General features: G+C 31.1%; 1 protein-coding gene across 9 annotated transcripts in view; it reads left to right on the top strand.

Moving 5' to 3' along the window:
- Nucleotides 1-24,321, top strand: part of LOC143082486 (rho GTPase-activating protein 39-like) — an 81,394-nt gene extending 57,073 nt beyond the window's left edge. For 7 of the 9 annotated variants that reach the window (XM_076258173.1, XM_076258170.1, XM_076258168.1 and 4 more), the window contains 10 exons: nucleotides 3,017-4,439; nucleotides 7,997-8,268; nucleotides 10,202-10,360; nucleotides 12,095-12,167; nucleotides 12,944-13,091; nucleotides 13,505-13,664; nucleotides 14,974-15,087; nucleotides 16,192-16,349; nucleotides 18,591-18,852; nucleotides 19,705-24,321. In XM_076258173.1, the coding sequence (XP_076114288.1) occupies nucleotides 3,017-4,439; nucleotides 7,997-8,268; nucleotides 10,202-10,360; nucleotides 12,095-12,167; nucleotides 12,944-13,091; nucleotides 13,505-13,664; nucleotides 14,974-15,087; nucleotides 16,192-16,349; nucleotides 18,591-18,852; nucleotides 19,705-19,899 (2,964 nt within the window). In that variant the 3' untranslated portion in view covers nucleotides 19,900-24,321. Of the gene's footprint in view, nucleotides 1-1,953; nucleotides 2,062-3,016; nucleotides 4,440-7,996; nucleotides 8,269-10,201; nucleotides 10,361-12,094; nucleotides 12,168-12,943; nucleotides 13,092-13,504; nucleotides 13,665-14,973; nucleotides 15,088-16,191; nucleotides 16,350-18,590; nucleotides 18,853-19,704 lie in introns of those variants that run through there. The other 2 variants (XM_076258177.1, XM_076258169.1) reach the window with 2 other exon arrangements.

Raw genomic sequence — 24,321 nt, 5'->3', positions numbered from 1 at the left:
AGGTCACAAAGATAGTTTTATATATTGCTCTAGTACAGATATATTTTAAAATTGTGTCCTCTTTAGAACTTTTGTATGTCATTAGAGTTGTTAGGGACGACATCAAAAGTTCAATGTAGGATAAAAAACTTAATTCACATAGTTTTTTCACTGACCCCCCCCCCCCCCACCCCCCATCTTAACTTAATTTGAGAAAAATTGATTTACCTATATGGATATAAGTAAAATCGATTTTTTTATTAACAAAACTTGCAGCAATGTTGACCCCCTCACCCCCAAACTATTTGATTTAAGTTTTTTATCCTACATCGATCTTTTGATGTCGTCCCTTAATGAGACTTGGTATAATTGTTGCCCACTACACTTCTTTACTAAGATTGTTAATGAAGTCTTTACACTAAATCCAAAGGATATGATCTGATTGATACCTAAAATTGGAGGGAGAGGAATCTTTATTTATTTGTTCTTATCGTCTTTGAATTATAGCATTCATTAACTGCAAGCACTTTTAGAATGGTTCTTTTTTTCTTTTTTCTTAATGTTAGTTATCATATGCATAATGCTGGTATGGTGAGTTGGAGATAAATGCAGAGAGTTGGGGTCCACAAATTTTGAGCTTTGTGCTATTGGTGTGAATTTTGTAGAAAACATGTTTTAAAAAACCTACATTTTACAATATGTAATTAATTTTCCAGTGATTAGAAAAGGCAAGGGCCTTTGACCGTAGGCACATTGTAGCTGAAAATGACCCATCAAAATTATATGATTTTACAAAGAGTATTAAAAAAAAGGCTTTTAAAACTTGCCCCATTGCAAGAATTTTTTTCCCAACCACTGAAATTTCGTTGATCGATGGCCTTTTCCTGTCTTTGTAAATTAATAACTCAACTAAGTAATAATATGTAATATATTACCAACAATACAAAATAAGTACATTTGGCAGAAAAGTATGTTTATTGATTGTAGTTAATGACATAATACATTGTAATTAAGATAACATGTATATTACAGGTTGTTTTATCAGGCATATCGTAATCAACATCAACAAATGATGATAATTCATAAAACAAATACATAAGCACTTGTCAAGCGGCCAAACCATGTACTGTTATCCCTAACTGGCTAGTTAGACTAATGTTATTAATGTGATAGACAGTGGGTGAAAGTCTTGGCATCATATCTATCTAATTGTATTATCTGTCTGAGTGTACTAAATTATCGAATTTGTATTTTTTTAAATTTCACTTTATTTGAAGTTTTATTGTAATGATATAATATAAAAATATGGATATGTGGTAAAATTGCAAATTTGACCACAAGCAGTGGCGGGTCCAGAACTTTTTGTAAAGGAGGGCCCTCTGACTGATCTAAAGGGGGGCCTGCTCCAATGACGCTTCAGTGATTCCCTATATTATCAACCAAATTTTTCCCACGAAAGGGGGGGCCCCGGCCCCTGGATCCGCCTATGACTATCCACCAAAGTTAAGATGTTAGCAGTATAAGTCAGTTAAAACTGGTTTGTTGTTCATAGTTTTTAAAGAATTAATTTCCAAAGAGTAGTAAAAAAACACAAGTAGAAAGCTGAAGATTATCACTAGACTTTGTTAGCTCATATGATAAGAAATTGCCAGTCACTGAATGTTTAATTTATACTCAGAAGGACATTTTTGGGGTAAAAATGATTGTATACCTTAACTGATTTTATTATAATTGGTTGCTATGGCAACAGGTTTAATATCTATAATTATAAAATATAAGATGTTCGTTTAAGGACATGTCAGATTTATAGCTTAAAGAAGTAAATCACATATCAGGACATAAATTGTATGCTGATGATGTACACCTTATTACAGATTAAATACTCTAGTTATTTAAATCTTAAGAAAAGTAAATACTTCATGGTCTATTTAAACAAGGAAATAAGAAAAATATGTGTGAAATTTATAAAAAAAAAAGTAGCTTTGTAAATCAAACAAAACAGTAGAAATTTAAATGTGAACGATGAAAATAATGTCTTGGTATGGAGAAACTTCGGATGTTGTTATGCGGAAGTCACAAATGGTAAGCAAGTAACTCTTCTGTCAGAAATTCCTGATAAAAGTACAGCATATCGCCACCATTCTGATACAACTACTAAAAGTTATACATGTATACATTTCTGCCTCTTTATGAAAATAAGGAGATGTTTGTGTAATTGAGACAATTGAGTTCACATAAAGGGGTTTTAAGCAATCATAAGCAACCGTAGAATCAAGAATCTGAAGAAACAAAGATATAGATCATTGCAATTTGTCCAGAAAAAAACATTTATGTCTTGAAAGCACATCTTATGTAATATTCCAAAGATTTCCTTGTATGAATTGAACGTCTATAAAGCTAGAGAAAAATAAGAAATGTATAATTATAACTTGAAAGGCAGTAAACTGGCTTCCTTCTTCCTTGTTTACTTATTAACTAATTGCCATTAGAGGACTTTAATACATTAGAATACATAAGTTATCTTTGATCTTAAATTATTAATAAAAATGCAGTTGCTTCCATTGAAAGTTGCCCAGCGGCTTACAAAGCGCACATGACTTTAAGTTAGTGTCTGTCACTTAACAAGTTTTGTCTGTTTTTTTCGTAGTTTATGTCTATCGATTTATGTATTTAAGAACTTATCCCGGTTTAGTAAATCTACTGACATCATTAATCATACTGACTGGCAATTCTTATAGACCTGTTATCATGGTTATTCACAGAATAAAAACAATAAAGAAAAAGGAATATGCACACTTAATAATCCATAAGATAATATTCAGGATTAAAAGGACATTATGATAATTTGAGGTATTTCAAATAACTATCGGTATTAGTTTTTTACCCTGCCAAAAAAATGGAGACAAATAATTATCAAACGTAACATTGTATTGAACTTTGAGTTTTCACTTATACATGGCTAGTACTGGTAATTCCATCCAATTATTTAGCTTTTAGCTTTAAATTGATATTTAATTAGTTCTTATTTCTTTTTCAGCAAAGATTTTCCCGACAGGATTCCAATTCGTCTCAAAGTAGTTCTAGTCGACATGATAGCTTTAAGGAAGTTTCAGTAAATGGTGAGAATGTCAGGAGACGTAGCAGTCAGTCATCTCAATCAACTCAAGCAGGGTATTCATCTTCCAGTCCACCGGTGTCCTCGTCAGTATTGAGACGGGAATCATCTACAGATATGTCTCCACGAGGATACGATTCTCCAAGGTCAGCTCGAGCTCACTCAATGCAACGATCTGTTTCAGAAGTTACACCCAGTGCACTTCCTGTTAGATCAAATAGCTACCGTTTTACAAATTATGGTCGAGATGATTCGCAACCACATTACGCAAAGATCAGAGCACATGATGACTCTGACTTATCATATTCAAACAGATCTAAACGTCACGGAAGTGACTACGGAAGCCGTTCAGACTCTTACAGTTCACCTAATCCTGAGATGTATAGCTCAGCATTTGGTTATTCTACAAACCAAAACAGTGTTCCCCAAGAATTACATGATAGGTTATATAGTCCAGTCTTAACTACAAATAAAGACCAAGAATGTATAGCATTCAGTCAAGACATAGTGGCACAACAGGGACATGCAAGTCCTATTCCACAAAAACAGAAACTAAGATCATTTCCACGTACTAATCCATCTTTTGTAGGTGTTCCAAAGCGTAATGGAAGTACCACCTACAAAAGATTAAACGTAGAACAACAGCCTGTGTCATATGAACCTACCTCTGTTCCTGACCCAGGGACATTTGGAACGTCAGACATTGTAATAGCACCGGGGGATTACGTTGGAGGACATTATTATCATCCACATGAGAGATCTGACAGTGATACGTCTCATTCATCAACTAGGGCAGTGAGACATGAGCGAGCGGACAGTCAGACTTCTTTCTCATCTCGTAATAGGGATTTATCAGATTCACAATCGTCACAAGGATCGTTACGAGATATGCATTCTTCCCATGGGTCCTTGCGTCTGCAACAATTGCAGAGTGAAATGAAAGGATTTAATGATAGTATTTCATCTAGAGGTTCACATAAAAGTGCTGGTGACATTGACATTGTTCATGTGAAAAGTGGCAGTCAATTGTCACATGATTCAAGAGTTTCAGATGACTCGGAACCTGATTATGCAAATGTACCAACACAAAGTGAACGGACGCCTAGTTTTCCTACAAACTTAAATGACGCAACAAATTTTAAAGAGGTATTAAAAGACAACCAAAATATTTTAAATTATCCGGAAGACTTTCAGCCGAACACTAACAGGCATTCAAGAGAAAAAGTGATATTAAACTACCCACATGACTTTCAGATCGATCCTAGTATGTTAAATGAACAGTATGGTCACTTGATGAATAGAGGTCATAGGTCAGCTCCAGTTTTTGAGAATTTCCCTGGAGAAGGTATGTTATTAATATTGTTATCATTATGATCGTTATTATCAACAAAGATATTCTACTTGATCATGGAATGTCTTATGCCATAGCATCTGTAGGAATTACAATCAAAGATATGTGAGGGGAAAAATGATTAATCTCTTCATGATGAATGATTTTATTGTCCGCATAATCATATTCTATAGAGTATTATAACCTAACCTTTTTCTAATCAGGAGAGGTATATGGGTTAATTATTTAGTGTTTGTATTCATTCTTGATTGACTTAGCATTATTTTGGAATACAAATTAAAACAAAATAGAACTTTTCAATCAAAGTGCATTTTAAAGCCAGAGTTTTGTTACGTTAGTGGTTGGTTTAGTTGGGGGAGTTCAAAATAGATGAGGTAGTTCATTTTCTTATACATTGTACAAACTCCAGAAGTGAGCCTTATACATTGTACAAACTCCAGAAGTGAACCTTATACATTGTACAAACTCCAGAAGTGAACCTTATACATTGTACAAACTCCAGAAGTGAACCTTATACATTGTACAAACTCAAGAAGTGAGCATATAGTAATATGGTTTTGCTTGGATTACTGAGCTAACTTTTTTCCTGTCTCAACAGTGTTTGCCGACAAATGGACTTAACATAAGCAGCCTTTTAAGGTTTATAAACGCTAGTAATAAAACTAATGTAAAGTTATGTTAGCTGTCTTTGGCTGTTTTCACGATAATTCTATGCTAATTAATTCAAATGTTACATCTTCCCATCTAATCTTTATGTTTGGTAGATTGCAATACAAACCCTTAAGTGTCATTTCCTATTGATGTTTGTATAATATGTATGTATGGTTATTGATTAGCTTTTCTCCAAAGTCTAAAAAACATCACTAATGTCTAGACAAATTGTATATTATTTATTGCTGTTACATTACAACTTGTCAAAAAATAGGCAGAAATTGGCTAAATACAAAGGAATATCAAAATCAGAAATTGGTTTCTTAACATAGCTTGTTTCAGTGATTGTTGCTTTACCCAGGAATTCTGTCTGTGCTTTTTACTGTTCAATACATTACGTAAGAGGAAGAATTTTGTTATCGTGAGTGCAAACATTGCATATCGTGATCGATTGACTTTATCTTATAAAATAAGTTATGTCTAGTAAGTGGTGTTTTTACTGTACATCAATTATCCTTCTGTACCATGTAATTGTATCCCTGGTATATTCAGACTCAAAGTAATTTATCTAGATCATATTATGGCTTTCTACTGTTTTAATGGTATTTTTGGACAGGGAGTAATCACTCCTTTTTCCAGTGATTCCAAGAACGTTTTATTTTAAACTGATTGTACTGTGCAAGTTGATACACAGACGATATGGCTTTTTCTGTTTTAATGGTATATTTGGACTGAGAGTAATCACTCCTTGTTTCTAGTGATTCCCTATAGCATTATAGTGAACGTTTTATTTTAACTGATTATACTGTACAAGTATTAGCTCTTTATTGATACACAGACGATAGGCTAGTGTAGATAATACTCCTGAAGGCCAGTGTTGACCATATCTTTGTTGGGATTATGATAAACCACACAAAAATGCAATATTGCAGATATGGCTGAAAGATATCATTTTATACTTGAGATAGTACTAACTGTAAAGTGTTTGTGGAAATGTTTTTCAAAGTATTGAAACCAATATGTTAGTTGCAAAGGAAATTCATTGGGGAAAATACAATGTTATTAGTGTTAGGCTTTATAGAAGGAAATTAGTAAATACATTTTAGTTCTAAGGATTAATTCTGATGTATAATGTAAGTATTTCAGCTGTCAGTAGATTAAAAGATAAAAGTTGATCTTAAAACCAATGCTAATAAAAGACATACATTTAAAAAGACTACATGCATGCCTAAAAACAATCCTAAACAGAAGTTGGCAAACATTTTATTCATCATGATTTTTGTAAAATACCATTCTGATGATATTTTTCTTCAGTTTTACTAGAATGCTAATATAAAGTAAGGAGATATGTGATATGATTGCCAATGAGACCCAAATGATGTAGATGCAAACCATGTTAGGGCACAGTAAGGTCCTTCAACAATGAGCAAAATTCATACCTCAAAGTCAGCTACAAAAGGCCCTGATAAAAGTACAGTATAGGGTTATTTCAGCTAACACCTTTCTGTGATAACTCATTCACCAACAATTTATAATCTATAAATTTCAAGAATTTTGGATTTATAATGAGTTTCAAATTAAAGATGGGTGTAAAGACACATTTGTGTTCATTGTATTCTTGTACATTACAAATGCAGCAAAATAGTTTACATAAATATGAATCAGGTAACACAAAAAAACTAAATATATCTATACATTACATTGTACAAATAAATAGATATTTATAGAAACTGACCTATGTTAAACACAATAATAAATTGTGCAGCAGTAAAATGTGAAAAAGTGCATTTTATGTTAAGTAAATACTGATAAGAATAGATCAATTGCAATTGGACAAACCCTGTTGCAGTTGTTCCACAAATAAGGACCAGTATTGGTTTGGATTAATTCTGCTTATTATAAACAACTAGGAGCAAGTGTGAAGAACTAATTTTAATTAGATTGCTTTTTAAGTGCAATAATGAACACTGAGTGAAAAATTCAAAATTACAGGTAATTCTTTGATGATACTTTCCTTTTTTCCAGGACATTTCAAGCATTTTCCAAAGTATATAAATATATCCAGGAAATCTATATTACTAAAGTGAAACCCCTTTCATTTTCTAAAAAATATAAGTATTGATACATCCACATCAAAACTAAAAATATCTCATCTCAAGTGAAAACATCAGTCGTAAGTGACAAAAATTCTAAAAATAGCTGAGAGGACAATTAATCATTAGGGAATTTCCTCATTTAGGATATATTTATCACATGTTATCTCGTGTTATCATTAAACTTGCACCTTTTTATGAAGTAATCAGTTAATTAAAGACAATATAATTTTGTTATCAACATCATGAGATTATTAACAAGTTTGACAATCTGTATGAAATCAGGTAAGAGTCGTACCATATTTTGAAGGTCATTATTGTGCAGGAAAAATAATGATATTGTTTTTGAACCTCAGATATTTTGTGATTTGGGGAAAATGATAATATTGTTTCTGTACCACATACATTTTGTGATACTTGAAATTAACGATATTGTCTCTAAACCACATACATATTGTGATGCTGGAAAATAACAGTATTTGTTCTGAACCACAGACATTTTGTGATGCTGGAGAATAACAGTATTTGTTCTGAACCACAGACATTTTGTGATGCTGGAGAATACAGATATTGTTACTGAACCACAGACAAAACTGAGCATGCAAGGAAATATTAATTCAATCTCAGTATTTGGTGAAATTAGTAAGTTTCCAAATGTAAATGTTTCATGTGTATTTAGGAGTTCAACCAGATAGTGTTGTGATCATATTTAACATGATTTTATTCTGTTTCAGTTGAACTGAACCAAAGTTTTGAGGATGTAGAGAGTGTTGTGATAATATTTTCAATGATTTTATTCTGTTTCAGTTGAACTGAACCAAAGTTTTGAGGATGTTGAGGATGCGAGTAACATGTATTCTGTCAACGATTCACCGCCAGGATTCGATCTATCCCATCATACATCATTAAAAAGGAAGAAGCCAGAGAAAGGCGATTCCCTGACAGGAAGTCCAGCCATGGAGAAAAGTCATTCAATGCAAGCTGATATGATGCAACAAAGACCAGCTTCAATGGTTGTCCCATATCAGACAGAAACTAATGTGTCAATTAGTCCCAGTATAGGATCTCTAAACAGACAGGTTAGTATAAGATTCATCATCTTGTCCCATATCAGACAGAAACTAAGGTGTCAATTAGTCCCAGTATTAGGATCTCTAAACAGACAGGTTAGTATAAGATTCATGATCTAGTCCCATATCAGACAGAAACTAATGTGTCAATTAGTCCCAGTATAGGATCTCTAAACAGACAGGTTAGTATAAGACTCGTGATCTAGTCCCATATCAGACAGAAACTAATGAGTCAATTAGTCCCAGTATAGGATCTCTAAACAGACAGGTTAGTATAAGATTCATGATCTAGTCCCATATCAGACAGAAACTAATGTGTCAATTAGTCCCAGTATAGGATCTCTAAACAGACAGGTTAGTATAAGACTCGTGATCTAGTCCCATATCAGACAGAAACTAATGAGTCAATTAGTCCGTGTATAGGATCTCTAAACAGACAGGTTAGTATAAGACTCGTGATCTAGTCCCATGTCAGACAGAAACTAATGAGTCAATTAGTCCCAGTATAGGATCTCTAAACAGACAGGTTAGTATAAGACTCATGATCTAGTCCCATATCAGACAGAAACTAATGAGTCAATTAGTCCGTGTATAGGATCTCTAAACAGACAGGTTAGTATAAGACTCGTGATCTAGTCCCATATCAGACAGAAACTAATGAGTCAATTAGTCCCAGTATAGGATCTCTAAACAGACAGGTTAGTATAAGACTCGTGATCTAGTCCCATGTCAGACAGAAACTAATGAGTCAATTAGTCCGTGTATAGGATCTCTAAACAGACAGGTTAGTATAAGACTCGTGATCTAGTCCCATGTCAGACAGAAACTAATGAGTCAATTAGTCCGTGTATAGGATCTCTAAACAGACAGGTTAGTATAAGACTCGTGATCTAGTCCCATGTCAGACAGAAACTAATGAGTCAATTAGTCCCTGTATAGGATCTCTAAACAGACAGGTTAGTATAAGACTCGTGATCTAGTCCCATGTCAGACAGAAACTAATGAGTCAATTAGTCCCAGTATAGGATCTCTAAACAGACAGGTTAGTATAAGATTCATCATCTAGTCCCATATCAGACAGAAACTAATGAGTCAATTAGTCCCTGTATAGGATCTCTAAACAGACAGGTTAGTATAAGACTCGTGATCTAGTCCCATGTCAGACAGAAACTAATGAGTCAATTAGTCCCAGTATAGGATCTCTAAACAGACAGGTTAGTATAAGATTCATCATCTAGTCCCATATCAGACAGAAACTAATGAGTCAATTAGTCCCTGTATAGGATCTCTAAACAGACAGGTTAGTATAAGACTCATGATCTAGTCCCATATCAGACAGAAACTAATGTGTCGATTAGTCCCTGTATAGGATCTCTAAACAGACAGGTTAGTATAAGATTCATCATCTAGTCACATTTAAAGCATCGCGGTTTTGATCATTTTAGTAGTAGGAGGTCCTTTTGAATGAGATGTCTGGTTGTAAGGTCTTAGATGGGATTTAACAAAGTAAAAGCCACAGACTTGTGTAAGACAATGCTTGTTATGTTGTATCTCACTATAAACAACAAGTGAACAACCCATTTCACCATTTTGTTAAAATTTGATGAAATTAAATGTGTTAAAGTCAAACATAAAAAAAGCACTAGATAAAAACGTTAAACAAAAAGAAATCTGGGCAGTTTTCTAGAAACACTATCATGACTTATGTTATATACATAAGATTCTTTAAGCATACTGTCATTGCTTTTGAATTGATAGAATTACTAAAACCACTGTCGTGACTTTTGAGGTATTTTATACTATGAAATAATGTGAAGTACAGAATAATTATTAGTTTATTATAAAAAATTGTCACATCATAGCATAAGTTATCCCTGTAAATCTTAATTTATCATAAAATATATAGTAAATTTTGTTACAATACAACATATTCTAATTTTAGAATCGTGCGGGAACAGCACCACCTATCAGATCTGCTAGTCCCTTGTCACAGAAACAGAAACTACATTCAGAAACAGACATAGAGAACTATATGAACAGACATAAAAAGGGACTGTTTGGAAAGAAAATCTCATATGAGGCCATGCTGGTTTGGCAAAAGGTAATATAAATCAGTAGGCAAATTTTGTTCAATTTTACCACATTAGCTTTTTAAAAATGTCCAAACTTGCTCTTCCACATAACACACGTACATTTACTTTTTAGAATCTAACGAACTTTGGGTTATATTTACTGTAAAAAAAGTATAAAAAAAATAATGTGATGATTGGTTGAAGACTTCTTTACCTATGGAAATTCGACCAATGATGTAACAAGATTTAATTATGGGTTTCTGTTCTCTAACTTAAGTTTGCTGCGACCAAATGTTATGAAACTTGTACACAAAGCTTTTACCACGAAACTCAGATCAAGTATGAATTTGGGTAGCATTACTTTTATGGTTGTTAAGTAATGTCCCTATTTAACTTTATATGCAAACCGGGGCATCATCTGTGTCCTATGGACACATTCCCCATTTATTTATACATATATTAAAGTTATTTTTGGATCATTTTAAGGAATTATATTTAATATCAAGGTAACAATATAGATAATAATTGTATTTCATGTAATGGGAATCACATGACCTAGTTGAATTGAATACCTGATATTTAAGACCGCTTTGAAAAATATACATATTTTATTGTATTAAATTTAAGTAGTCATTTACATTACATAGTTGTATATATAGAAGATATTAAAGGGTTGAAATACATGTATAAAACAGGATATGTTTTCATTGACGTAAAATATTTTATATTGTTATTTTGTAATTTTAATCTCATGATTAGAAGATGCATATTATATATCAATGGATAATTTGAAGAATTTAAATGAAGGAGGGGATAATAAGGGTTTTTTAAACATTTTTGATTGAATTCTCTAAAAAAATATTCTTTTAGTACTGAATTGTCAACCACTATGACGTAAATGTAGTCAATAGTTTTTCTCCAGATGTACATATATAAAGAATTTTTAGAGTTTTGATAAACATTATAGTCCATTACTAAAAATTCTGTTTCTTTTATCTGTTTGAAAAAGAGCCTTTTATTTAAAAAAATAAATAAAAAAATAACCTTATTGTGCCCTAATAAATTGATCAATAATTTCTTCCTCATCTATGTTTTGTTTTAAATATTGAGAATATACACAGCAGGAAGTTCATAAATATCATCATTCATTTGTTTAATCACGCAAAAATTAATTAGATTTGGAAAGTTCAATTGACACTACATTTTTGAAAAATGTGATAAAATTAGCATTGGTTGTCTGCGATGGGAAATGTCTGTGACTGTTTGTTTGTTGAATATGAGCCGTTGGATGAAACTGATGCTGTTGTTTATATCAATTTGAAACAAATACATGTATTTCAGTCGGTTAGTATAATGTTTCCTGTTTTCTTTATGGAGTTCGTTTAAGAATTATTCAACTGTGAAACTTATTTTTCATTTATAAGTCTTACTTTGCAAAGGAGTAGTTCTTGTTGAAATGAAATGTTTACGATTGCTGGTAAGAATTGTTTTTTGGCTTTAAAGATTCACTTGTCAGTTTATCTTTGGATAGATGAATCCTATTTTATCAAAGCTGGATGCTTACTAATACAAATCTTATGTATATTTATGTATCTAATATGGATCTTGTCGTGACATAATAATGGGTTGTTAGGATCTAAAAAATATGCTTCCCATGCCCCCTTTCCCCTGTGTTTAATTCTATAGAACAGTCCTTACTGTGTTTAAAAATATTTAAACTGTATAATTTTGGAAAAATATTCAATGAATTTGTTCATTTTCAGGATCTGATACAAAAGCCTATACTGAGAACAGAAGATAAAGGAGTGAAGAAAGATGCATGTGAAGTGTTTAGACATATCCTTTTTGAAGAACTATATAAAAAAGGGGGTACATATCAGCATAACCATTTTTAAGGTGGATTTTGTGTATTTATACTTTTACAGTGATGCTGACTTTAAAACATTAACTTAGCTTTTACCAAATAAAATTGAGAATGGAAATGGGGAATGTGTGAAAGAGACAACAACCCATCCAAAGAGCAGACAACATCTGAAAACATCAACTTTGAGTTCTGTCATTGCTTAACATTGATTTTTTTTTGTACATGTAAGCATATATATGAAATACTAATATCCATTAATAGATGAATTATTTACCAGATATTGCTATCCATAGACCACAGAATAAGTCTATTCTATTTTACACATACACATGAGTAAACATGTCGCCAGTAATCTTAATTTGCAACCATCAAATCACCAATTGATGCCGTCTGAGCTGAAAATACAATACAGTTTTCTCCAAAATGAAAGGGGTGAATAAATATAACAGAAGAAATCAAAGATCTGCAGTAAACACCCATTTTTTCCAAAAATTAAAATATTAAGATAGGACATACAACAACTAAACAACTATTGACAGAGTTCAATCCGTTGACTGTAACTTAAGATAAGCACTATTTTTCAAGTTCTTTATTCACAAGAGACTTTTGGTGTGAATTTTTTTGAAGAATACTTAAGTGAATTGTTAAGTTGGACAAGGACTTTTATAATATAGTATTTATGTGAAATACATCCTATGAGATGATTTATTGCATAATTGTGAAGAGAAAATTTCCTTAACTATTTTACTGATACAAGTGTATATGGCTGACAGAAAGGGCAAAGGGACACAAATCAGTAATGCACAGGAAATTATCATCAAAGGATGGCACTGTGTTGCACTCAGGGATGAAATCTATATGCAACTCTGTAAACAAACAACAGACAATCCTAAATTGTAAGTTCTTCATATGGAATACTTTGATAAAAAAAGGATTATAAAGTTATAATAAATTGATATATAATATTAATTTGACATGCTCTACTAATTGATGATAACAAATGGAAAATTTACAGTAAATTACCATGCACAGGATAGTTTTATACCTAGCTCATCTATTTACAATTATAAGAATGCTTATTTCTGCATAGTACCTGTATATATAAATAGAGAATGGAAATTGGGAATGTGTCAAAGAGACAACAACTGGATCAAAGAGCAGAAAACAGATGAAGGCCACCAATGGGTCTTCAACACAACAACAAAAATTGGAGGTGGGCTTAAGCTGGCCCTTTAACAAAAATGTGTACTAATGTCTATGTTATGTTGTATGGAGAAAGGAACTTGAAATATTTTTTTGTTTATTTCAGAGAAAGTTTACAGAAAGGCTGGGAATTAATGGCAGTTTGTTTGAACTTTTTTCCTCCAACTGTAAAATTTAAAACGTATTTAGAGGGTTATATTTCCCGCTACATGGATACTGATGACGATCTTCCCGATCTGATTGTAAGTCAGGCTGATGGAATGCTGGTAATTATAACATTCTACCTACTAACATCAACCCCAAGGAGAAGGTGTGTCTCAAAATGAGGTCCATCTACATTAAAACAAACAAACAATATCAAAATTACAATAAAAACATTTCCTGAAACAGGATGAAAGTAAAAACATAAGTACACATGCACTGTCTGTGTATATTTAAATAAAGAAGATAAATATTTTAAGCACATTACTAAATCTATGTGCTAGCTTTCCTTTTGCTTTTATAAATTTGATCTCATTCATACTCTTAAGATCGATGTTTCAGTTTCAAATTGACACTGTCATGTAAACTTTGGATTCATTATTATTTGAGGGATACCAGTTTTGGAGGATTTAGTTGGAAAAAGCAAACCATAAATTTGAATGTTCAACAAAGAACAAATATTTATAAGTTGTCTGGCTGGCAAAACCATTATATCTAATATCCATGAAAATTCATTTTTTCTTAAACCATTGAAAGTTGTACCCTGCAAAAAAAGAATCCTTAGTAAGTAAATTACTCAAATTCATAAAGAGAAATGTTGGTCTATTGAATATAATTGACTAAAGCTTATGTCATGTTTACTTTTATTTCGTTTCCCATGAAAATTGTTTTCCTCGAGTGCAGTACACCTCTTGCCACTTCATCTTAATTGTTATTTCCTTTTTGTTAAATTAATTTTTTTCAGAAAATAAAACATTTTGAGACATGGTGCATGTTTTCTCTATATCCTTTTACACCTTAAAGATTTTACAAAATACATATATGCTGTCTGTTTAAATAATGTTTTTGCTAGAATAGGAAATGGCATGATATTTCAGAAGAACAGTTAAAAGCTTTGAATGCATGTGTAGTTATTTTGATTGTGTACTAGACTTTGATTTTATATGTAGAGAGCATATTTACTTATCTTATAACATGATCGAATAGTTATCTAGCAATAAAACTTGCATAGACGATTATAAATATATTTATAGTTATAAGGCCTGGAATTGTGGAATTACGTAGTCAATTTCCTTTCAGTCTCCTTCAAACATTTCTGCAATATCACATTGTTTCTAGGGGATTATTTTGACTTTATTCACTAACACAAGATATATTGATTGACATTCTGATCTTCTTCTTTTGTTGGTTTTCTAACATGATTAAGCTACCGATTACAGCTCTTGAAAATCACTGATTTTGGCCTCTTACAGGCAATTCAACCCACATTTGGTGTTACTGATATTTTTTTGATACCTGTATAGGCATTCTATTAAAGTACCAACAAATGTTAGAAATTGTAGTTAAACCAATTTATTGTTTTATTATTTACAGATACCAATCAGTCACTTTGCTAAACAATGTAATAAGCGTTTAGAGAAAATGGTACAAAGTGGACCAAAGAAAGGACAAAGGAAGCCTAACATTGATGAAATAGAACAAGCTAAGGTAGACATTCTGTCTTTTAGACAATTATTGCATTATGAGTTATTTACATGGAACTATAAACCTTTAATCAGTCAATTCAGGCAATTTGTTATACGATGATGACTGATGTACCTATATTTTGACTATTTTATTTATTGTGTCCGTTTAGTTTACGCATCAATGTAAGTATAACGGAATTTGACGAGACTGTCATCAAAGTGAGAGGGTTAGCACTATAAAACCAGGTTTAATCCACCATTTTCTACATTTGAAAATGCCTGTATCAAGTCAGGAATATGACAGTTCTTGTCCATTCTTTTTTGATGCGTTTAGTTATTTGATTTTGCCATGTGATTATGGACTTTCCGAATTGATTTTCGTCTAAGTACAGTATTTTTGTGATCTTACTTTTTAGTAGCATTTTTGGAAAAGTATAAGTTAGCAGAACTAAGCTAATGCCATTCAAAAACAAATTTTAAGTGATCTAAGATATAAATATGTGGTATGAGTGCCAATGAGACAACTCACAATTCAAGTCACAATTTGTTAAAGTAAACCATTATAGGTCAAAGTATGTCCTTCAACACAGAGCCTTGACTGACACTGAACAGTAAGCTATAAAGTCTTTTATTGCTATTTATGTGCATTTTTCCTTTGATCTTTTTTGTGATAATTTTTCATATCATGCTACTCGCTTGAGATGAAAAATTATTGATAGAAACTAAGGAGGCACTTGGCGTTGCTAATAAAATTGACATGAAATTGACAACGTCATCCATCATAGGTAAAATAGCGATAAACAGATTATCATTGGTCATCTCAACTTGATTGATTTTCTCACTTTCGCCGTCCCAACTATAGCTAGAAAATCAATCTCTCTGAGATGATCAACAATAATCTATAAGAATAGTCTTCAACAATATTTGTGTACTGTAGTAAGCGCCAAAAACTCTTTGAAATAATAATTCCTACCTGAAGTAGCAACTTTTTATGTGAAGAACAATTGCCATTTATTGTATTACACAAACAATTTACAAATAGAACTGCCATCAATAAGTTAAAATTTGGTACAGCATTACTTTTGTTATAAGATTATTCACATAACTGTGTACATGTATATTTCAGAAATCAATATTTAATCCATCTATGTTTGGAAGTACTTTAGAAGAAATTCTAGCTCTTCAATGTGAAAGATTTCCAGACAGGAAGTTACCTTGGCTACAGACAACGCTTTCAGAGGAAGTTTTGAGGTTAAATGGTGCTCAAACAGAAGGAATATTTAGGTACAAAAAATCTAGTAATAATTTATATAATTTTGTACAGTGAAGGGTTAAAGAGTACAAAAAGATCTTTTTGAGGGAAATCTAAATCAACTAAATGTGGATGTGTATATGTAGGTATGACAAAAGTGTAATTTTGTGATTTTTTTTTAAATTCCAAGGGATAATATTTTGTCAGTATTGGTCAGCAAGAACAAAACACAAATTCAACTGTAACTCATTGTTATACAACTTCATAGGAAAATATGAGGCAAGTGTCTGTGGAAAAGTTCTACACAGATGATTAAAATAAAATAACATACATTAGCAGAACTTAGTGAATCTGTCTCTTACAATGGGGATATAAAAATTCACAAGATAGTTACAGATAAACTGATTCATAACAATGATATACTCCTACAACAAACTATATTGACTGAAGGATGACATTCAACATACAGTAGAATTTTAATTTTAGATTCTATTGAAAGATGTGAATTGTACAAACACACTTTTCACATTTAAATTCTGGAGACAAAAATTCAAGCAGTTCAACCCACACATTACTTCTATTAAAAAAATAATCCTTTGTTTTATGAATTTTAAAACATGAGTTATTGAGTCTGGAATATAAAAAAAGATGTAGCTATCAATAAACTTTTATCGAATGCAGTAATCAAGTTTTCGTAAGAAGGAGGAAGTTCAAAAAGGATTTTTTTTTAAATCAGAAACTTTGTAGGTGTTTAGTTGGAAAACATCCAATATTCTTATACATTATACATTTCAAAAGTAGAAAAGTCACAATTTATTCCAAAGATTTAAATTTTGAAAGATTTTAAGCTTTATGAAAAAAACAGCTTCATATGAAAAAATGTTGACGAAAAATTATTGATTACATTCAAGAATTAATATGTAAATTATGATGACTTAATACTTCATTCAGGTTCTTACTGATGTCAATTTCCAAAGATAAAAAAAATCTTTCTCAGAATTAAAGTAGATATTTCTTTGAAAATATTTTAATTAAAGAAAAGAATATACTTATTAAATGAACAATTTAATTAATTTACGAAATTAAGAAGGCATGGAGATACCCTAGGCTCTATTGATAAAAAATATTTCAGCCAGGGCTAGCACACCTTATAAAAATTGCATGGTCTTTTATTTCTTCTTTAGAACTTATGTTTTATTATACACATTGGAATTCTCTGCCCCATTACCACCACCACCAAACCTCAATTCTGTTCTCTTCCTGGATGTGGATCAAATATATTTGCCACTTGAAATTTAGCCAACAACAACCAATAAATCAACACTATATTTATTTTAAAAAAATGACTAAGGCACTCTCTTTTTATTAATAAAATTAGTAAACTTCTGACCTCAAATTTTGTTCTCTTTGAATCTTTGTTTTTGCCAATACAACTGGTTTCAATTGGTTATAAAATTTACATATTAATTATCTCCTGCCAAGTGCTGCTAAAATAATGGTTAACAAATGATGCAGTACTTACAATTAACCCTTTCCTCCATAATGACGCCTTTTGACGCCACCCCCTTTACTCCATAATGACGCCTTTTGACGCCTGTGTAGTACCTCAGTTGAAACGCTTTGACTCCAAAATGTCTGCATCAGACTTTAAAAAAATTGTATCCAATATGAAAAGGATATTCATGAGAATATCTGACTTCAAATTCATTGATGAAATATTCGTTTTCACAATGCATTAACACTTTAAACCTTACAATTTTTTTTTACTGAAAAAAGTCCTATGCAAATCAAGTATGTAAAAAAATAATTCCAATGGAGGAAAGGGTTAAGTGTTTACTGAACTGATATTATACATGTATGGCAAATTTTCTTAGAGGTCTTTAAAAAAAAAAATGGGGATGTAGTTTTATAGCCGAGACAATTAACCATCAGAGACAAAATGACAGAAGTTAACAACTTTTAAGCTCACTGTACAGCCTTCAACAACGATAAAAACCCACACTGTTAACACATTTATTCAATTGACCATTAAGTAACGAATTGTTTAGCACAATATCTGGCCTGATTGTTAGTATTATGATAATGATAATGAGTACTTATCAAGGTTAGATAATTGTTTAATAATGCAGTTACGTAACTGCTAGAAGAAATTCTGAAACATTAATCAGCACCAGGCACTGTTAATTATGTGTATTCCCACTATCCACTTTTTAATAATAATGTTAGGTAAATTATCAAGGTAACGATTATTATTGTATAATTGTATATTATAGAGTTCCAGGTGATATTGATGAAGTTAATGCATTAAAGATTAAATGTGATCAATGGATAATCCCCTCAGACTGTCCTGATCCACACATTCCTGCATCTTTATTAAAACTATGGTACAGAGAACTTCAGGAGCCATTAATTCCGCCAGAATTCTATGAAGAATGTATAGAAAATTTTCAGAATCCAGAAGAAGCTATAGAAGTTGTTAATAAACTTCCAGATATAAATAGATTAGTGCTAGCGTACCTTATACGATTTTTACAGGTAAGTTGAGATAACTCTGTAGAGTTATATAGAAGTAGTTAGTAAATTTTCAAATACGAATACGAAGATCAGTGCTTGCGTACCTTAAAAGATTTGTCAATACAATTGGAGATAACTCTGTAGATTAATTATGTGCAAGAGTACTAGAACACACAAGTATTAATAACCTTTTTAATACATTTTAAATTCTTCTGAATCAAAATATAAAAGTTTCAAGGTTGTCCCCAGGTCATGTCTCTAAAAATGTTGCATGGAAGATCAGAAGAAAAAAATTAAAAATCATATGTATATTAACTTCTGTCTAAATTCTTTGGCAAAATAGAGAAATCGCTATAACATATCATTAGCAGTATACAAAGCATAGAAAATCACTGTTTCATACCAAAAAGGTGTACAATTGGATATCAACTATCATGTGACTAACCGTTGAACTGGAAAGTTCAAGGTTATAGAGAATTTGACTTGGTTTAGGCACTATCAGAAACTGAAAATGGTATAAATGAATTTTTACACAGCAACATAACTTTTAAATCTTACTACATATTCATGTGCCAGTCTAAAGTGAGGAACCTTGTCAGTTGTTGTCCTTTGTTCAAATAAATGTTTTAGTTATCTGAAGAATTTGGTGCTGGTCTTCCAGAGTTAATATTTAATTTATTAGCTTCTTTATGGACTTTGGACAATTAAGAGATATAGACATATTGATTAGACAGGTGTTTATAGCTGAAGACTGTGTTGACCTCTAGAGGACCTAGATATTATTGGTTTTGTTATTGTTTATGCTATTACTAGGAATTTTCCTGTCATTTTTGTGCATCATAAAATAAATATATTTCTTCTTTTATTTTCAAGGTATTTGCTGCTGAAGACAATTCAAAAGTAACGAAAATGGACGTTAATAATTTAGCTATGGTCATGGCACCAAATTGTTTACGATGTGAAAGTTTAGAACCACAAGTGATATTTGAGAACACAAGAAAGGAAATGGGTTTTATCAGAACATTAATCCAAAATTTAGACACAAGTTTTATGGAGGGCATCGTGTAATAATTAAACCCTGAAGAAACATGTTCATTTTGTGTGAAAATTCCTGGGGATGAGCTGTATGCATGTACAAAGGGGTTCAGCTAACAATCGTTAAGCAACCTCTACCCTTTTTGTTAGAGACGAGTATATAATAGATACTGTAAAATGATCTATGGCAAAAAGGGAATTACACATATAATTATTTCGTAATAAAGAAAAATTCCCAAAGAATGTTAAAATTCTAACTGAATATTTTCCACAACAAATTGCATAAATTTGATCATAATGGCAATAGAGCTTCTTTCTGTAATATTTAGTTGCCTTGTCAATTAATATATTCTTTAAAAAGTAATGCAAAATTACCATTAATTGTAACAAAAAGTGTTTAATGCTAAATAATATATTCTTCCATATGATGCGAAAAATGAAGAAAAAAAATTCTTTTTTGAAACACAAATACTGCAAGAGTTGAGACTTTGATACTTATTCTGTCACCACACTTGGCCACATGCCTTTTAGCCTAGGCTCAAATCCCAATGAGCCTGTAAAATTTAACTATTGCAAGCCAATAGAATCCATACAAAAATTTTCAAATAATGAGCATCAGGCCTGTGGCTGCAAAAAATATATTGTGAAGACAGATTTTGTTGCATGTGTATTGTCAGATCTTTTTCACACATCTGCTTTGTAAGGTTTATGAATTTTATATGTAATTTAATCTTCTACAAATCATGTATAAATGCTGTTTATTTTATGTCTGTAAGATATGTACATAGAATGGTAGATTAGTATTTTGTCAATTTTCTGATCACCACAAATATAAGTATTTTTGTTGTATATGTCCTATTTCATAATTTAAGGAATATTTTGTTATTTGTATACCATATCACTCACAAGTAAACAGATACAAATGATGCATTGCTATGTTTATTTTCATAAAGCTGAATGTATAAATGTAATAAATTGATTTTTGTGTGAGTTTGAAATAAAAGGCATAAGGTTTTGATTAGATCTGAATATTTTTTCCAATCATCAATGGAACAAATATTGTTTCATTATACATTAGTTTGATCATATTTGTGGACATCACCTTGTACTTGTTTTATTCAGCTCCAATAAAAAGAAATTGTCACAATGCAAAGCTTTTGTTACATCTATATAGAAAAAAACTAAGAATGAGATCTCTATCCTTATGTATGCCTCGGCCATTTTATACATGGGAAACTTGATAAGAATAAATAGGGCAATATTTAAACTTGCTATGAGTTAAAGTGCTGAAAGGGAAAGTGAGCAAAAAGTAAAATTAAAATCTTCCTATTGGTGACATGTAAGAAAATTAGATTTTTGTCGAGCCTTCGACTTTAGTTGAAAAAGCGAGACTAAGCTATCCTACATTCCGTCGTCGTCGTCTGCGGCGGCGTCCACAAATATTCACTCTGTGGTTAAAGTTTTTGAAATTTTAATAACTTTCTTAAACTATACCTCATTTCTACCAAACTTGGACAGAAACTTGTTTATGATCATAAGATAGTATCCAGATGTAAATTTTGTAAAAATAAAATTCCATTTTTTCCGTATTTTACTTATAAATGGACTTAGTTTTTTCTGCGGGGAAACATTACATTCACTCTGTGGTTAAAGTTTTTAAAGTTTTAATAACTTTCTTAAACTATCCTTGGTTTGTACCAAACTTGGACAGAAGCTTGTTTATGATCATAAGATAGTATCCAGAAGTAAATTTTGTAAAAAAATAAATCCATTTTTTCCGTATTTTACTTTTAAATGGACTTAGTTTTTCTGTGGGGAAACATTACATTCACTCTGTGGTTAAAGTTTTTAAAATTTTAATAACTTTCTTAAACTATCCTGGGTTTGTACCATACTTGGACAGAAGCTTATTTATGATCATAAGATAGTATCCAGAAGTAAATTTTGCATAAAGATAACTCCATTTTTTTCTGTATTTTACTTTTGATTTAGACTTAGATTTTCTTCCAGTTAACATTACATACAGTCTGCAGTTAAAGTTTTCAAAACATTTATTAGATTCATTAACTATCCTAAATTTTTACCAAACTTGGACAGAAGCTTCTTACAATCATAAGATAGTATCAAGAGGAATATTTTTATTGAATTTTTTCCTCATTTTTGTTGAGCCTGCGATTTACAGCAAAAGTAGGCGAGACACTGGGTTCCGTGGAACCCTTACAAATTTTTATATCCACCATCACGAAGTAAGAGTTGTTTAATGTTTAGTTTCATCCAGTGTAACAGTATCATTATGAAACATAAAAAGTCAATTCTACCAGATTTTAAATCTTTCATCTCGGTCTCAATGTCAAAACAATATGCTTTCTGATAGATTTTTGTTTATACTACATTTGTACTGGACAGCAATATAATATGGTGCTTACTCACAAGTTAATGTCAGGTCAGTGTTTTTTTTTGTTTTGTTAATGTGTCAACAATTGCATTTAGTATTTGTTAAGAAAAAGGGCATTGGTGACATTGAAATAGGTAAAAAGGGGAGGTAATCAATTGTTTGACTTATTTAAATTGGCCAGTGAATTTTATTCTGAAATAAGCAACTTTATTGTTCTTCTAGAGTTTAAATGATTTTTAAAACTACATCTAATAAGTTTCTGTATATGAAGCTACAAATAAAATAGGTTATATGTATACACAATATTTCATTTCATCCCATATATTAGTTGGATTGGTCCAATATGGGCCTGAAACAATGAAAGATTTAAATATATATGTATGAAAGATGTACAATTATTTTGTGTGTTATATATTCATGTACATAGCACAGTGTAATATAGACAAAGGAAATCTCTTATGATATAAACATGTTATAATTTGGACAGCTTCTGTCTTGTTTTAGTATTTTATGTTTATTATGACTGTGATCAGGAGGAATTACCTCCCTTTAATAACTTACAGATGTATTTATGCTTTATGGCTTTATTAGAATAGTCCTTGTAGTTCAGGGTCACTGTTGTTACATCAAATATTTTCATTCAGAGAATCAATTGAATTGTCTCCCCTGTGATTAAGTAGCGGAAGCAAGACTAGTGCATACTGTTGTCAGCGATGGCAGCAATTGTTGAAGTTTGTTTGATGTTCACATTGGCAGGACACATCTCTTTGCTGACTTATTACTGATCATGATGTGTAGGCTTTTGAAGCCTCACACATGTATATACATTTAAAATAATTAATAATTCAATTTATTCAGAACAAAATTAATTTTTTACTTACGAACAATTACTGGTAAATTAGCATAATCAAATGGCTGGATTCAATTTCTTTTTTTACAAAATTGACTTGATAAAAAAGATATGTTTCACAGTCAAAAGACATTGTAAGACCCTGAACTTAAAGGTCTTATTGCTTTGCAGCTTTAATCAAAATGTGCGGGTATAATTCACATTAATTTTGGAGTTTATAATTATCCTACTGCTACAAACAGGTTAATAATCTCAATTAAAACATCACTGACTTTCTATTCGAGAAGATTTTGTGATTTTTGTATCATTTTGCTAATATTCTGTCTACTATTGTATGCTTTGGAAAAAAAAAAGTTTTGTTCACCTAAACTGATAGTTTATTTACAAATTATATTGAGAAATTGATCAGTATTAAATGCATGACATCTTGTATACATGGAATGATAGAATGTATGTTTTTTTTTTAAATCCTTAAGATAACATTCCAAACTGGTATTCTAAGAATATAAATACCAATTATATATTAACAACAAATATAAATTACATATTTATAATCGGAAAAAAAAATGACAAGAACCTATCATGTATTGAAATCGGTTTAAAGGTTGATTTTTGTTTAGTTGTAAAATTAATCAAATACTATGTATTCCTTACATCATGTATTCATTTTTACCAGTTTTGCAATTTTCATAAATCTTTTAAAATGATGCAATAAAATGATTCATAAGGGACATTATAATGATTCATAAGGTACATTGCCAACAAATCAAGTATTAAATGAAAATTGGTTCAACTAAAAATGTATACACCATTATTTTTAAATGACAGGTACCCCGTATTCTATTTGCCTGATGAATTGAAAATATTTTTTCATTCAAAAAGCAGATTTTATCATCAACTTTACATTTCAAGAGCGTCAAAAGATTTCAAATAGATTTAATCGACTATAATAGCCTTTAAAACAATGAAAAAATATTCAAGGTCAAGCAGTTTTTTCAAGAACTTTCAGATGAGTAATAAACTATATACAGTCTATAGTACTATGACCAGTGTCTAGTTGACATATCAGGATTATGTGTATTAAGTGTAGTAGCTATATTTGTTTTGTGAATGTATGTAATTGTTAAGAAGAACAAAGAAATTTTTATTTACAAGAAATCTTACATATTCTTATTGAGCCTATGATATTAAATAAACAAATAAAATTTTA

This window comes from Mytilus galloprovincialis, chromosome 7, assembly GCF_965363235.1.
Source record: "Mytilus galloprovincialis chromosome 7, xbMytGall1.hap1.1, whole genome shotgun sequence".
Taxonomy (NCBI): Eukaryota; Metazoa; Mollusca; class Bivalvia; order Mytilida; family Mytilidae; genus Mytilus; species Mytilus galloprovincialis.
Note: the sequence above shows the minus strand (reverse complement) of the source record. Positions and strands in the feature narration are given on the sequence as shown.